At 46.1% G+C, this 14,632-nt stretch overlaps 1 protein-coding gene across 4 annotated transcripts in view; it reads right to left on the bottom strand.

Annotated features, from left to right (window-relative positions):
* Positions 1-11,798: 11,798 nt before the first annotated feature.
* Positions 11,799-14,632, bottom strand: part of GMPS (guanine monophosphate synthase) — a 29,960-nt gene continuing 27,126 nt past the window's right edge. For all 4 annotated transcript variants that reach the window (XM_056357965.1, XM_056357966.1, XM_056357964.1 and 1 more), the window contains 2 exons: positions 13,971-14,143; positions 11,799-12,349 (listed from right to left, as the gene is read on the bottom strand). In XM_056357965.1, the coding sequence (XP_056213940.1) occupies positions 12,248-12,349; positions 13,971-14,143 (275 nt within the window). In that variant the 3' untranslated portion in view covers positions 11,799-12,247. The remainder of the gene's footprint in view (positions 12,350-13,970; positions 14,144-14,632) is intronic.

The following is a 14,632-nucleotide window of genomic DNA, read 5'->3' as shown; positions in this document are numbered from 1 at the left end:
TCCCACCTACCCCTTCCCAGGTGAGTGGCATCCACCACCCTCCTCCCTCCCCTCCAGGCTGCTGCTGGGTCACCTCTTGGCCAGCCGGGACCAGCCCAGCTCTCACCACCCCTCCTGGGCCTGCGTCCCCCCAGCCTCTGGCCACCCGGGCAGCCCCCGCCAGGACCCCCCCAGCCTTTGAGAGCCAGAGACCTCCTGGGGGAGCTCTGCTGGCCCTGCTCCCCGGGGAGCCCGGCGCGGGGATGGTCCTGCTCACCACAACGGTGCTCTGCCTGCTCACTGTGTCTCAGGACATGCCACAGTTAAAAAAAAAAATAATAATTTAAAAAAAAAAATCCCTTTTTAGGTTTTTTTTCAGAAAGCAATTCCATTCCCTTTTGGAAGAAGTCCTATAAAATTCACCTTCCACAGGAACTAACGTTATCCAGCCTGTTTAGCAGAGATGGCACTAAAATGTTCACCAGAAGTTTTGCAAAACTCTAGAAAAATGACTCAAACTTTGAGCTGTCAAATACTACAGTTCTGTGCTTGTTCTGTGCGTCTTTTCCCATTTGCCATTAAACTTTATAACACTTCCCAAAAAGGAAAAGGTTTCCAGCAACTCCAGAGGCCTTTAAATCAACCCAGAGCAGATGAAGTAATACATTCTTATTTTACAGATACCTAAGTTCAAGCCTTATAAGATTCCTCAAGTTCTTTCACTTGGAAGTTGGCTAACAAAAGCAAAATAAAGTCCTCAAACAGTTGTATAGAAGGTGCATGGTGCTCACTCAGCGTTCCGTGTTTATCATTTCCCTAACCACAGAAACACCCTGTTGTTCCCAAAGACCTTAAAAGGTATCAGTCACCTTAAAAGTAAACTACATTAAAAGCAGATGCCGACAATTTGTTCCTCTCTAAAAGGAGCATTGTCGGTCACACAGCAGGCTATTGTGAGGGTGGATGCTCCCATGATGTCTCGTTTAGGTAGGTAACGCTATCTGATATTGTCTCTTGGATGATTATATATTCTGGCAGGTAAGGTGACCCCGGCTCACCCTATGAAAAATGCAGAAAGATTGTTTTCCTGAAAGCAAAGCTGCCCAGCCGCCTTTAAATATTGATACCGCGGTTCCACGGCTGTATCGGTATGCCCTGCTGCCTCACCAGCCCGCCGGGTGAGGCGACGGCATCGTGCCAGAGCAGCACGGCCGGCCAGGCTGGCTGTCCCTCGGGGGCATCTCCTGGGGCTGAGTGCTCTGCCCCACCAGCACCTCCCCCGGTCCCCACAGCACAGAAGCCCCCTCCCCTGTGGCGCTGACAGACCAGCATCCTGCTCGGGAACTCATCAGAGCAAGACCAGCCAGCCCCATGTTGTGTCCCAGGTGAGGGCTGGGGATTAGGCATGAACGGGTTTTCCATGAGCCCCCCTCTCTCCAGAGCAGGGAGAGCAGACAAGGCAGCACCGGGGGGCGCCTGGCACCGCACCCCCACGACTGCAGGAGTGGGGTACAGTGCTCCGGCCAGGGAAGCCCCAAACCCAGCCCCGCTTAGGGCTGGGGCATCTCCCCCCTTTTGCATTGCTTTTTCCAGGCAATCACTGGTAAAGTAATAAGCTGTTCTGATTCTAATTACATACTTCTAATGGCTTTATACACTGTGTAAATGTATAGCAACATGTTTAGGAGCTCTGTAACCGCAATTATTCCAAATTATAACTTATTATTGATACTCTTACTCCAGGCTTCGAAAATTTCTATACTTTTTCTTGGAACATTTTATAAAATTCCGGTTTTATTCCAGCTGCTGTCCCTAGAGTTTGACACACAGTATGGAAACCACCTCCACAGAAGCACCCCAAATTGTTGGGTCCCCCTGTGCCCACCCCTGGCATGGCAGGTCTGGGGGCTCGCTGGGTCCCCAGCCATGGCACAGCCTGTCCTGGCCAGTGGCCCTGGGGCTCGCTGGGTCCCCAGCCGTGGCACAGTCCCCGCCGAGCCCCCCCTGGCCTCAGCAGCTGCCCAGCCCACGCGGGTGGGTTAATCTCTGCGCTGCTGAGCATAATGCCCTGCACTTATCTGTATTAAACATGCAATCCCGAGCTGTCTGGATCGACAGGAGGTTACAGCAATAAGAAGCAGTGCAGAGGTACAGATCAACCATGAAAAAAGAACAATATTGTTCATGTTGCCAGTTTTAAAGCAGAACATTCCTGTAATACCCAGCCTTGCCGCCTCCAGGATCAGAGCAGAGTTCAATACATTTTCCCCTGGCTTAGACACCATTTTAGTCAAACCTCCTATTTTTTAGATGTAAATAGGAGAAGCATTTCTAAAAACCTCCAGTACATGTTTCCTGCTCAGAAAAGCATTAGCTTTCCACGCTGAATTAGTACAATTCACACAGTTGCATTTTTTTTTAAAAAAAAGCCTTTTGAGCAGTTTTCTATCAGGATGCGCCATTTCAGTTAAATCCGTGTGCTGGCCAACAAGTGCCTCACAACATTACACAAGGAAAGCCTGTCCTGATTTTCTTCACAACAAATTTATTTTGCTGTACTCCAGACTAAAGGAATGCATGATGCAAATTCTGATCCAACAATTCTCCATCAATTTACTAAAATTCACTTTGAATTCATCCTCTTTTAAAACGATCTTAAAATCCACCCTAGTTTTTCAGATTCCACACTAGCCGTAAGCGTTCCCCCAATTTTTTTCAGCTGTGTATACACACATCTAAAAATCTATTTGCATGTACAGACATAGCTCATCTCAGGCAGGACAAGTTAGCAGCAGTTAATAACCGGGAAGGTCCTATTTAGAAGTTCTTAAGCAGAAAAACGCAAGCCTCACACAGGTACAGATTGAGTTGGAAAATATCTGTAAGTGATAGCTAAGTAAACATATATATTTCCTCCCATAGGAGCACAGTAATTTTCAAATGCAGGATTCAATTAGCAAAAGCCTAAACGATAGCCTTTAGGCTAATGGTGCTCCTGCTCTATACTGTCTTTTACTTAAGGTAATTGAAACCCCACCAGGGAAAGATTCATTAACATACTTAATTGGTTTTAAGTGGTTCACCCTGCTCTGACAGCATTTAAATGTAGTGATTGATGAAGGACGGACAATCCGTCTCTTGCTTGTGCAATGAGCTATGCGGCTGTCGGGCGCAGGCTGCCACCGATTCCCTACTGATGCGCTGGGAGAGCAGCTCCAGCCCCTGCAGATCTCAGCTCAGCCATCACACCTCAGACCAGCTGTGTTGCTTATTTTCGATCCATTTGCTGACCAGCACAGGAGGGAGAGCGGGACCACCCGCTCCAGCGACCGCTGTGCCCGCTCTCACCCGGAGACGGTGCCTCAGCAACTACAGCCACTTGCAATTTGCTGGTGTATGGCTACATTGCTCTTCCATCCAGATTTATTACATCTGATTGAAAGACCACCGCAATTAAAAGTGGCAGAGGGTAAAAAGCGCTATATTTCTTCATCCAGTGGAAGTGGAGCAGTTGCATATTACAGTATATGCCATAAATGCCAAAGGCAGCCCCTTGGAAAGCTCCCAGCTGCTTCCTTGAAGGGCGTAAGGGAGCTGGGCAGCTCGGAGAGCACCGGGTCGAGTGAGTCAAGCTGGCAAAACTGAGAAACTGAAGTGGAAGTAAGGTCTCTTCAGTCTTTTCTCTTCTCAAATAATTTTTATCTATAATCTTGGAGCCAAATACCAGTCCTATAACACCCAAGCAAAAAGGATAATTCCTGCGTATGTTAATTAACATATTTTTCTCTGCTTGCTGAGTCTTCAGTGAGATCACTGGTGAGCGGCTTTTCTGTGTTTGCTCTGGATTGCATCGAGAGCAACTAGTGATCAAGCAATCCATGATCAGAAAGGGGAAGATTTTCCAAAGTCAAGGGGAATTCAGATGTTCAGACCTTTCTGGAGCAAGCAGCTGCCTGGGACAGGTGGGCACGGGAGGTCGTGCCTCGCTCTGTTCATGGACACGTGCACCAGGCTGTGCAGCCTGACAGTCCTCTGATCCTTTGGCATCTGCTTTCAAACAGTATGAAAAGGTGCAGAACCACCTACGTTGTTCTTTACTTTTCTGCATAAATTTCAGACAAAAAGGCTGATCTGCTTTAGTCAACAAGGTTTTGAGCAGTTAAGTCCCTGCTGAGCAGCTTTAATGCTCCAAGGATGTATTTAAAATTCCTCCTGGACAGGCTTGTGTGCTCAGAGGGTTGTGTTTGGTTTCCAGAGGTGGAGAGCCCCAGCTGTGACTGTAAGCCAAATCCATGGGGCGGACCAGACACGGGACATTGAGCTGCCACTTTCTCCCCAAAACCCACAGCCGGGAGCCCTGTCCCCCTGCTGGCTCCTCCCGGACCCCGGGCGGTGCTGCCCGAGCAGCACAAGCAGCACATCCACTGGAGAACTCCATGATGCCATTGTGTTACCATGGCAATCAGCACCACAGAACCGACTAAAAATAAACACTGGCTCCGCAAAACACAAAAGATCGTCCTGAATCCAAACCCTGACTCAGCTACCTGCAAACCTGGGCATGTGCGGAGCCGGGTCCCTGCTCGGCAGCCACCCCGCTTTGCACAGTGGGGGCATCTGCCCCGCTCCCCTGCAAGATTCACTGCCGGGCAGCGAGCTCCCTGTCACACAGGTACAGCGTTTGCTTCCGTTCCCATCCACCACCAAGCTCTGTCACAGAGACTGTCTGGAGCTCACAGGAGCTGATGAACATCTCTCCAGAGCCCTCACGGGCCTGCTGTCATCAAGGAAACTCCATTTTTTTTTCTCCAAAACCCCTAAAATCCCACTGATTCCTACTGCATTCCCAATACCCTAAGCAGCATCCCACCTCCAATCCAAGAAACCTGGATGGCTGGGCCAGGCCCAGGCATGAAAAGATAAGCTGGGCACTTGAAAGTGACTTGTCACATGTCACCTTGCCCACAAAAAATAACAAAATTAACCCACGGAGCAAACCGCAATAGCAGCACTGAAACACCAGAGTACACCTTAAAGCAGACCCACAAGATAGAGGCTGCACAAGAACATAAGTCCTGGGCAGCAAACCCGACGTGTCAGTGTTGCTGCGTGAACAAGAGCCGAGCAGCAGCTCGGGCAGGGCTGCAGGAGCGGGCAGCGCGGCAGAGAAGCACGCTGGGCTTCCCCTTCCCCTGCGGCATCACGGCTTCCCACCGGGGAGGCAACAGCTCAGGGACTCCAGTGTCTGTGGCCGGGTCACGGTCCCCACAAGCCCACGGTCGGATGGCAGCCTGCGTTAAACATTAAATTACGCATGGTAGCTTTGAATTATTTCTCCCTCATTAAGACAAGCGTGCCCACCGACACGCTGGCAAACAGCCTTTTCCGCAGAGGGTGAGCCTGGGCCCCCGGGAGCAGCAGGGACGGGGCTCAGCCCGGGGCAGCTGGTGGGACACGCACACCAGGGACGGTCCCAGCCCCATCCCGGGCACGGCCCCTCAGCTGTCCCCCACTACCAGACCCTGCAAGGGGCAGGAACTATTTCTCTTTAATTAACATTTCTCTTAATTAACACACGATTCAAACTCAGGCTGTCCATGGAGCTCACACTAACCCCACAATATCTTCCCATGGGTTTTTTCCACCCTAAAAAACATTTAAAAAGGAAAAAACACCTGCAAGCAGCTTTATATTGGCCTTTGTATCCCAAACCACCCCGGGGAATGATCAACAAGAAAAATACCCCAGCTCTAAGGGGGCTCTTGAACACACATCTAAGTCAATTGCATTCACAAAAAAAGGGAACCTGTGGGAGTAACGGGGCACAAGGTGCAGCCAACGAGCCTGAAGTGGGGGCACCCGCAGAGCCCCCATAGCCGCAGCTCGCAGCGGTGAGGTGGGAGGCTTAGGGCATGTCCTGCCTCCCCACAGCTAAACCAGCTGCTGGAAACTGAATTATCTGCATCGTTCCCACTCCCTTGCGCTGAAAACCTACAACCCTCCTGAAGCCACCGGAAGGACAGCCCTGGTGAGGAGCTCCTGTTCCAGCCCTGGCACCCACCGCCGCTGGGGTTTGCTTCTCTAAAGACAGGCAGCGACCGGATTAGGGCAAGAGAAACATCCCACCCAGCTGCTGCACGGCCGGGCTCCCCCACGCAGCCCCGATGGCTGCGCCAGTGCCATGGCTCTCCAAAGGGCAGGGCAGCGTGCCCCCACGTTTGCAGCCCACTCCCCCTGTGCCCACAGAGCCAGGGGGGGACAGCCCTTGGGAGCCATGTGGCACGGAGGGGGTTGCAGCCAGGCTTTACCCTCTCACTAATGAAAGCATTTAATGAGCCTAGAAATATTTCCTAGCAGAATTCCCACTGGACGCCTGGTTCCTCCATGATGCTTACTGGAACAAAATCAACACCTCTGCATACGTTTACGCATCCCACTTTGGGGTGGGTTTGCTTTTCATCTGCCTGAGCTTTGTGAGTTTAGGATGTCATCTCTAAGGACTGCCTTTGCTATCTGCACGCCAGTGCAAACAAAACCATCACGGAATCAACAGTGCAAAAGCCAGCCAACTCACTTAAATGTTAAAACTATTCAATTTTACAACACAGTAGGTTACAGCACTGGTTCAGTTATCTGCAGCCATGTTCAGACAATTAAAGAAACAGAAATAATCTACTCCCCTTGATGAGATGCGAGTCACCTCCTGGCACTGCACTTCCATGGAAGCGGTTATCCTTGGGACAGCAAAAGCACTTCATCACAAGCTCTTGTCTGTGATGAGATGCAAGAAATTCAATGGAAAATAAAGTTTTAGAAGGAAGAGTCACAAGGGATTCCTGATCTTTAGGCAGAGAGACGGAAATGCTCTACCTGTGATGCTGTGCTTCGCGACCCCACTTCACTCCTTTACGTATGGCTTTCTTCACATCTACGTGTTAGCCAAGTGGGTTAATGGCCCGAATCTCATTACAGTCAGTTGCAAACAGCTATTACATTATTGCACAACAGTCTTTTTTGCAATCTGCTTCTAATTTGGTGAGGAAATAAGCCAGAAACAAGAGCAGCCCCACAGCAAGCTGGGAAGCACAGCAGCACAGCCGAGCTGGCAGCACGCTGCGCCTGAGCCAGCCTCAAAGTTATAAACCTCGCTCTGGAGCTGAGATCCCAGTAAAATGCAGTAGAAACGTTTTAGGATAGAAGCTTTTTGTCCTGTTGGAAAGATCATTACTGGACTAAGGTAAAGGAAGAGAAATGGAAGACTAAGGATCCTTTTAAATAAACCAGCACAGGGCAAGAACAGCAGCCTCAGAAATAGGTGCCCTGCTATTTAAACTTAACCAATACAACACTCACTAGAAATTTAAGTATTTTTAACTGTGGAAATGAAACCAGGGGAAACTCCAGCATGACACAGAGGGTACAGCGCTGCAGCGTGCAGGATTGCAGGGACAGCCTGTGCTGAAAAGGTAAACAAACTTCTTCCCCATCTACAACAAAAGAAATCCCATAATCCAAATTCTTTTTCGTTTTGTGAAGCTTCTGGAAAAGCCATTGCAGAAAAATTACAATTTTGTGAAAAACATCCTAGCTTCATTTCTGCAACTGCTCTTTCCCAGCCTGCCTTCATGCTTCGAGGAGTTGCTCCCACTAACTTGTTTGATGCTGCAGCACAGACCCCAAGCATCTCCCCACTCCCCAGGTGAACACAGGGCTGCACCCAGAGCTGGCAGGACGTGCTGGTGGCACTGCTGGCTCTGCTGCTGGCAACTGGGACAACAGACCCAAGGAGCATCCGGGCTCCCTACCAGCAAGCCCAACTGTGCAGCCGTCGCCTTGCCCAAAACCACTGCTGCTGCATTCCCCACTTCCCAAAGCGCTTTGGGGTGATGCTCAGTCAAGACTTGCATCCTTACCTTGGATCTTTCCTGCTGCTTCTCAGTGAAATCATGATCTCCTGAAAGGCTGGAAGACTGCACAAAGAGTTTTGCCCTGGAGTCTCCGTCACAACCGAGCTGTGGAAGAAAAACATGCAAAATAAGACATTTCCTCTAGAGCCTCCTTACAGGAAGATAATCCCTCCAAAAAACCAAAGCCCTGCAGTCCCCACGAGGTATGTGGGTCCCAAGTGTGGGGCGAGCGCCGCAGCTCCAGCTGCCAAGGCACAACAGGAGAGAACCGAGCGTTGCTGGCAGTGCCGCAGCCACTCAGAAACACTGCCGGGGATCCAACAAGAACACCTTGCTATTGCACTCTTCGGGGGATAAGATTTATTTACATCACCAGTTGGGGAGCAGGTCATAAGCAGCGACTCATTCAAACCCCGCTCCCCTGAGCCCTCCGCACAGCCCGAGCCAGGTGCTGCTCACGGAGCCGGAGCCCCCGCAGCGCTAGAGGCCAAATCATTTATACCAAGACCGTGGCTGTCGGGTTTGTCTGCTTTGGTTATGAGAAGCGTAGCTTGTGCACTGCAAGAAAGGACCTTTAAGCAAGATAAACGACTGGTGCCCACTCACGCTCTCCCACAGGTGATGGCAACTCCTTGACTGTATGTGAAGGTCTTGTTCTTATGTATAACCTCAGCTGCCTTTTTCTTCCTAGAGAGGAATTTCACATGCCGTCTTGAAACTGTGACCTACTGCTAAAAACAGTTAAACATCATCATCAGGGGTCTGCCACAAAACCAGTGGCAACCCCAGTGCAAGGAGGGGCTGTCGGAGTTCCCCCCTAGCGAGCGCCCCGAGGGATGGAGCGATCTGTCCCGGTCTGTGGGCAGCACTGTTCGTTAGTAGGGCTGCTCACACTGAGCCCTAAAAACAGGCCCTATGCACACTTTTAGGAAGGAGTTACATCCGCCATAGCATATCACAGTACAAAAGCACGCAGGGGCAGGTGCCACAGAGCGACCCAGTGGGGGTGTCCCCGGACAGCCTGCAGCCAGAAAGCACAACTGCCACAAAATGGCTCTTTCAACCCAAAATGGACAGTCCGTTTATCATGCAGTTTCTACACGTAAGTCCTAAAAAACAAGTCACACCAATGTTCAAACATAATACTTTTATTTGTGGATAAAAATTAAGGCTCACAGTACTTTATCATTTCACAAGCAGAAAAATGTTAAAAATTGAGAATGATGGGGAATGCCCCCAATACAAATTCCTCTAGCTGCTGACATGTTTTACTGAAGACTCGAGGTGAACAATTGTACAGGGCAGCTACAGTTATTAGTTTGTAAACTAGGTGCTAAGTATAATTTTTTTAAGAAATGTGAACAGAGTATTATGTTTCTCTCCACTTCTGGCTGTCCAATACACATGGATTCCATAGAAACACTCAAGAACTGCTGGGATGATAACACCAACCTTCCTAAGAACAACCCACCACGACTACAATGCATGGCACAGGCGTCAAACGGGGGAAAAGAGCTAAAGATCACAAATTTCATTTCAGTAAGACATCTTTATCATAGTGCAATAGTTTATGCCTAAGATGTTCAATATTCAACTTTCTGGCTCAAAAAAAATAAAAAAAAAATATCAAATTATGTCCCTAAAGAGCACAGGAATTGCTGTCAAGCTCCATTTCCTTACAGCCATGAAAGCAACCCAGGTGATTAAAAGATGGTGAAAGCATATGTCAGACTTCAGTATACACATAGAATACAGGTATACATCACGCCTACAGTTAAGATGCAACGTCAAGAAGGGCTTCCAAGTGCACAACATGCAGCGAAGAAAAGATTTCTGTCCAGAAATGCTGCAAGTTTGTGGTCCAGAGGTACAACTGTTACCATAACCCCCATCCCAATGAGCATCGCCACACAAATTTTCTGGCAAGTTACATCATAACTATGGGACTATATTCTGCAGGTTTATTTACATGGAGACCAACTAAGTGTCTCAGTCAAAACTGAGAAAGGTTTCGGTTTAAGAGGTGCTCTATATTCTTTGCATTACTTTTTAGTAACACGTTCTGTTTTGCCTATTTGCTGTCAAGGCAACGCAAGCTGGTGGCAGCGGCAGCAAGAGCAAGCCTACTTACAGTAAGCAACAACTGCTACAGCATTAAAAAGCTGAAGGTCTTCTGCTTCACACCGAAAAGATTCATTTCTTGTCACTGTACCCTTTATGTCTGAGATACCAACACAGTAATGAAAACAGCTCTCCTCTGCTTTTTCTGAAAAAAAGTTAAAACGTACTCTAAGGCTGTAATATCATTAGGGAGCTTTCTTTTGAGACCAGCTACAAAGAAAATCTGTTTTCGAGAGAACTCACGCTATAACAGATTCTACCAAGGCAAACACCAATTTACAGTGGTTTTGACCAATAGCTCTTACAGATCACAATCCAGTAATAAGAGAGCATTTGTATTGATAATAGTTCACTTACATCACACAAAGCTCATCCAAAGGGCTCAAAGAGGTCATGACAGATGCGAGTGAGACTTACTACCCCCATTTTATAAAGGGGCCAACTGAAATATCGACTAAGATCCATTTGCCCAAGCTACAAGCCCTGCCGGGAGCAGGGCTGCGAGGCACAGGCAGCGTCCTATCTCCAAATGACACGTGCCACTGCTCTGCTGCTCTCCTGCCACCAGTGTCCCCGGAGGGGTGCAGAGAACACAGGGCTGCAACACGTCATCTCCTCCGCCAAGCGAAAAACCAGCACTCAATGACACAGGCAAAATAAATTTACACAAGTTAGCCATTTCCTACAAGCAGAAATTAAACCAAATTTCCATAATGTGTAGGCTGTAAATGTAAGAATGGCAGGAAAATGTGTGCAATCAAAAGAATACAGAACAAACACTTCCAACCATTATTCCAGTTCACAAACCTATGCAAGTGGAAACCTAAGTAGTTACAGCCATTAATACTCCGTGTTATTGAACAGCTTAAAACAAGTACTTTGCCCCATAATACGATGGTAACCTTGCAAGTGAATGAAATGCAACTGCTTAAATTAAAAACAAAACGGAACAGAAAAAAAGATAAGAGGGATAAGCCTAGATACACTGTTACAGTTCCACCAGTGGAGGCACCCAATAAGCTGCTCAGGTCAGAATTTAACTGTTAACTTTCACAAACAGCAATCGCAGGACATGCTCAAAATTCTTAGGTGGATGGAAATAGCTTTGCCTCAATACATCAGAAAAGCACAGGTGTCCAAAGTAACCATCTCTCAAATTATTGCTTTCTTAACTATGTAAAGAAAAGAACATGAACAACAGAAGGGATCTATATGGATTGGGTAAGTCACCTCTGATACCATGACTCCACACTAGCAACTATAACCATCTTAAAGATCAAGCTAAATACAATACACACCAAAAAAAAAAAAATCCTGTAAAAGCAAATGCGTAGAAAATAAACTGTCCTCAAGTATAAGGAAAGCACATCGGCAGCAGGCTGCAAAGGGGCTGTTGTGCAAGCGTCAGAGGACAGAAACAGGTTTTGCAGATCCAGTAGCTCTGCTGCAACAACTTTCCACACCACACTCCCATTTTTACGCTTCCATCAGAGTCCGCAGAAGCACACAGAGATACTTCCCTGTCTGGAATTTGACATATGCAAACATGCAGTAAGTGTATACTAAAGGTGAGCTGGTGTATACACATCTGTTACCTACATGCACGCCTACCGAGCGATGCAAGAGGGAGCGAGTACAAAAAGACAGACAGAGCTAATTTCATAATATTTTAGCATTGCTCTTCTGGAGCTCAACATTATTGCCATGGGCTAATACGTCAAATAATATAGAACAAGCTTAACAGTATACAACAGATACACAGTAATTCCACAACTCAACAGTACCCACTACTCCATTTGGCAAAATATTTATTTATAATAAATCCGTTCAAGAGCAGTTGGTCACAGAATTCATTTTACACTTTTCGGCTGTAACAATGCTTTTGGTAGAAGTAAATAAACCGTCTCTTTTTACACAGTGTACAAAAACAAAGAGACACTGAAAGGACAGTTAACAATAAAACACGTGAAAACAGGAAGAACCGGTAAGACAAAGGCAAAAGCAATAGGAATCTGTCTGCGCACCAGCAATGCTGCCATGATTATTTACCCGTACAAATCCTCAGCCCCACTTAGTTATTATCCCCAGCATAGCTCTTAACTGCAGGTTTATGCTCCAGGAGAGGAATCTGATGCGATGTAGCAGCTCCAGTCACTCTTTCACAGTACTGCATGTCAACACTGGGAATGGTTTCTGATATGACTTAGACTGCACACAGTACTTCAATAGAAAAAAGTTAATTACTCCCACTCCGTAGTTCCTGGTGGCTTCGATGTCAAGTCATACATCACCCGAGAAATGCCAGGAATCTTCTTAATCTCTGCCACCATTTTTAACACGACCTATCATGTAGGGAAAATAAAAAAAACTATCAGAAGAAAGCACGCTAAACAGACCCGATGAAAACTACCTAAGAAAAGCTTAAAAACGGGAAAACTTTGACCACACTAACTGTTATACACAGGAGAGAAAGCACCTGCAGCTATTAGCATATCACCACCAGTTATGGAATAAAATCAACTGAAACAAAACCTCTAGCTTCACGGTATCTGCAGTTACATTTGGAACTTGCTCATTTTTGGTGCTGATAATAGACCTGGGTGTTGATCACAATACACTTCCCTCAAGGCAGCAGCTCTACAGCTTCAAAACTACTTCTTGAAAGTTCAGCAGGAACACAACACCATTACGTGTTACTATCATTGCCAGATTTTTCTCAGACCATCACCTTCAGCTGAACCGCCAAACATGAACACAACAGCCTGAGTGAAAGCCCTTTCAAAACCAAAAAGGGAGCCCTAAAGGTAAAAACAAAACAAATAAGAACACCCACAAAAAGCAGAAAAGGCACCCAAAGGGAAGAGTTTCCATTGAGAGTTACTCTCCAGAGTTCACAACCAATTCATGTTAGCAAAGTATTCTAGATGAGAATTTGCTGATCCTTACAAGTTCAGCTTCCTTAAAAATCCCACAGTCCACAACAATCCCACTTACATGACATGCTGTTTTATAGTGCAAGCATAAATCAAACAAGACATTGCTCTCTATGGAAAAACTGAAAATTTTTAATCAAATATGATTATATTCCCCATAAACACAGGTATTTTCCACAACCTCTACTATTTTGTAACCACATTATTACCTAGCCTTAAAGTGACCTTTTTACATTTTGAATAAGGGGTGGGGGTGGGGGTTGGGGCTGGTTTGGGTGTGATTTTTGTGGTGTTTGGTTTGGTTTTAAACACAAACTTCCAAGGTCAAATGAATCTTCATTTTATATAATGGAATAGTTTTGCATGGTAACCTTGAATAATTTCTTACTAAATGGGCAGGCTGCCTTTAAGTAGAAGGCTTCAGCTACATACAATTACTAAAGAATGCCTATACGCTTGTAAAGTATATTTAAAAAAAATTAAAAGAAAAAAAAAAAAAAAAGTCAATCCTGTTCTTCAGCTACACCGAATTCCCAGAGAGAGAAAGTACTTAAAACTGGACATGGATAAAGTTTCTCAGAAAAACACACCTGAACTTGACTCCTAAACCCTCCTAGTGACCTAAATAGAAAACCACACAATTTGAGATGTTAAATAGCAGGTTCCAGTAAAATCAGAAGTGGCAATCAAGGACAATTCTCTAACTCAGAACATTTCCAATTACTAATGCAAAAAATTAATTTCAAAATCCCAAGAATGGTTGGGGTATTCTTTCTTTTTTAATTCTTGGTATTTTGGCTCAACTCTGCTGGAAGGCCTTTAAGTCTGTCATACCCATTTGCCAGCTTCTCACTTTATTAGTTTTTTCCCCAAAATACCACCATATTCTTCCTAATGACTACCATGAAAGAGACAAAAAATTAAAAGAAAATCAAAGGCAAGGCAAGCAATCAAGAGAGAGGGAAGAAAGCCAAAATCAGTCATCTACAATACTAGCTTATGTTGAAAAGAGACTTGAAAACCACATTACCTCTTCTGGAACCTCATTACCAGGAGTTGCTGCAATACCAGTCATAAAATCACTTGTAATAAAAGTTCGAATAACCACAGATCTTTGACAGGAAGGTTGTTTCTGTAAGGGGTCCCGATCAAAATGCAATGGTGTCAGTATTATTGGCATCTGGCTAATTTTTCCGGCATAACCTTCAGAAAATCGTAGTACAAAGTGCATTAATTTTGCTTAAACACACAAGCGTGATAGAAATATAACAGAATTTCCCACATGTACTTCAAACTATATACTAGGACCTACATTTACATCTTCTGGACTCTTTTCGCTACTGCTACCACACCCCAGACAATCGCACTCAGTGCTGCATACACTACAACTACCCAAACTGCCACTTGAAATGATCTTCAGCGTTTGCAGGCATGCAGAAAAAAAAAGAACCCAGATAATATCCTTTATCCCTGTAATTCACTCTGAATGCAATTTATCTACTTTCCTTCCCACTGAACATAACCATGGGGTTTTATCTATCCCCTTATCAAGCCCCAAATAAAGAGCCGTTCACAAGTATCTCTGTGCCTTTGAGATATTTAAAAGAAAGCTCGTAAGTATCCCTGTTGCTGGTGGTTGACAGGAAACTGCAGACAATCTATTTTTTTTTTTTTTTTAATATCTCCTTCTGA

This window comes from Falco biarmicus, chromosome 13 (assembly GCF_023638135.1).
Source record: "Falco biarmicus isolate bFalBia1 chromosome 13, bFalBia1.pri, whole genome shotgun sequence".
NCBI lineage: Eukaryota > Metazoa > Chordata > Aves > Falconiformes > Falconidae > Falco > Falco biarmicus.
This window is presented reverse-complemented; position numbering and strand designations above follow the sequence as displayed.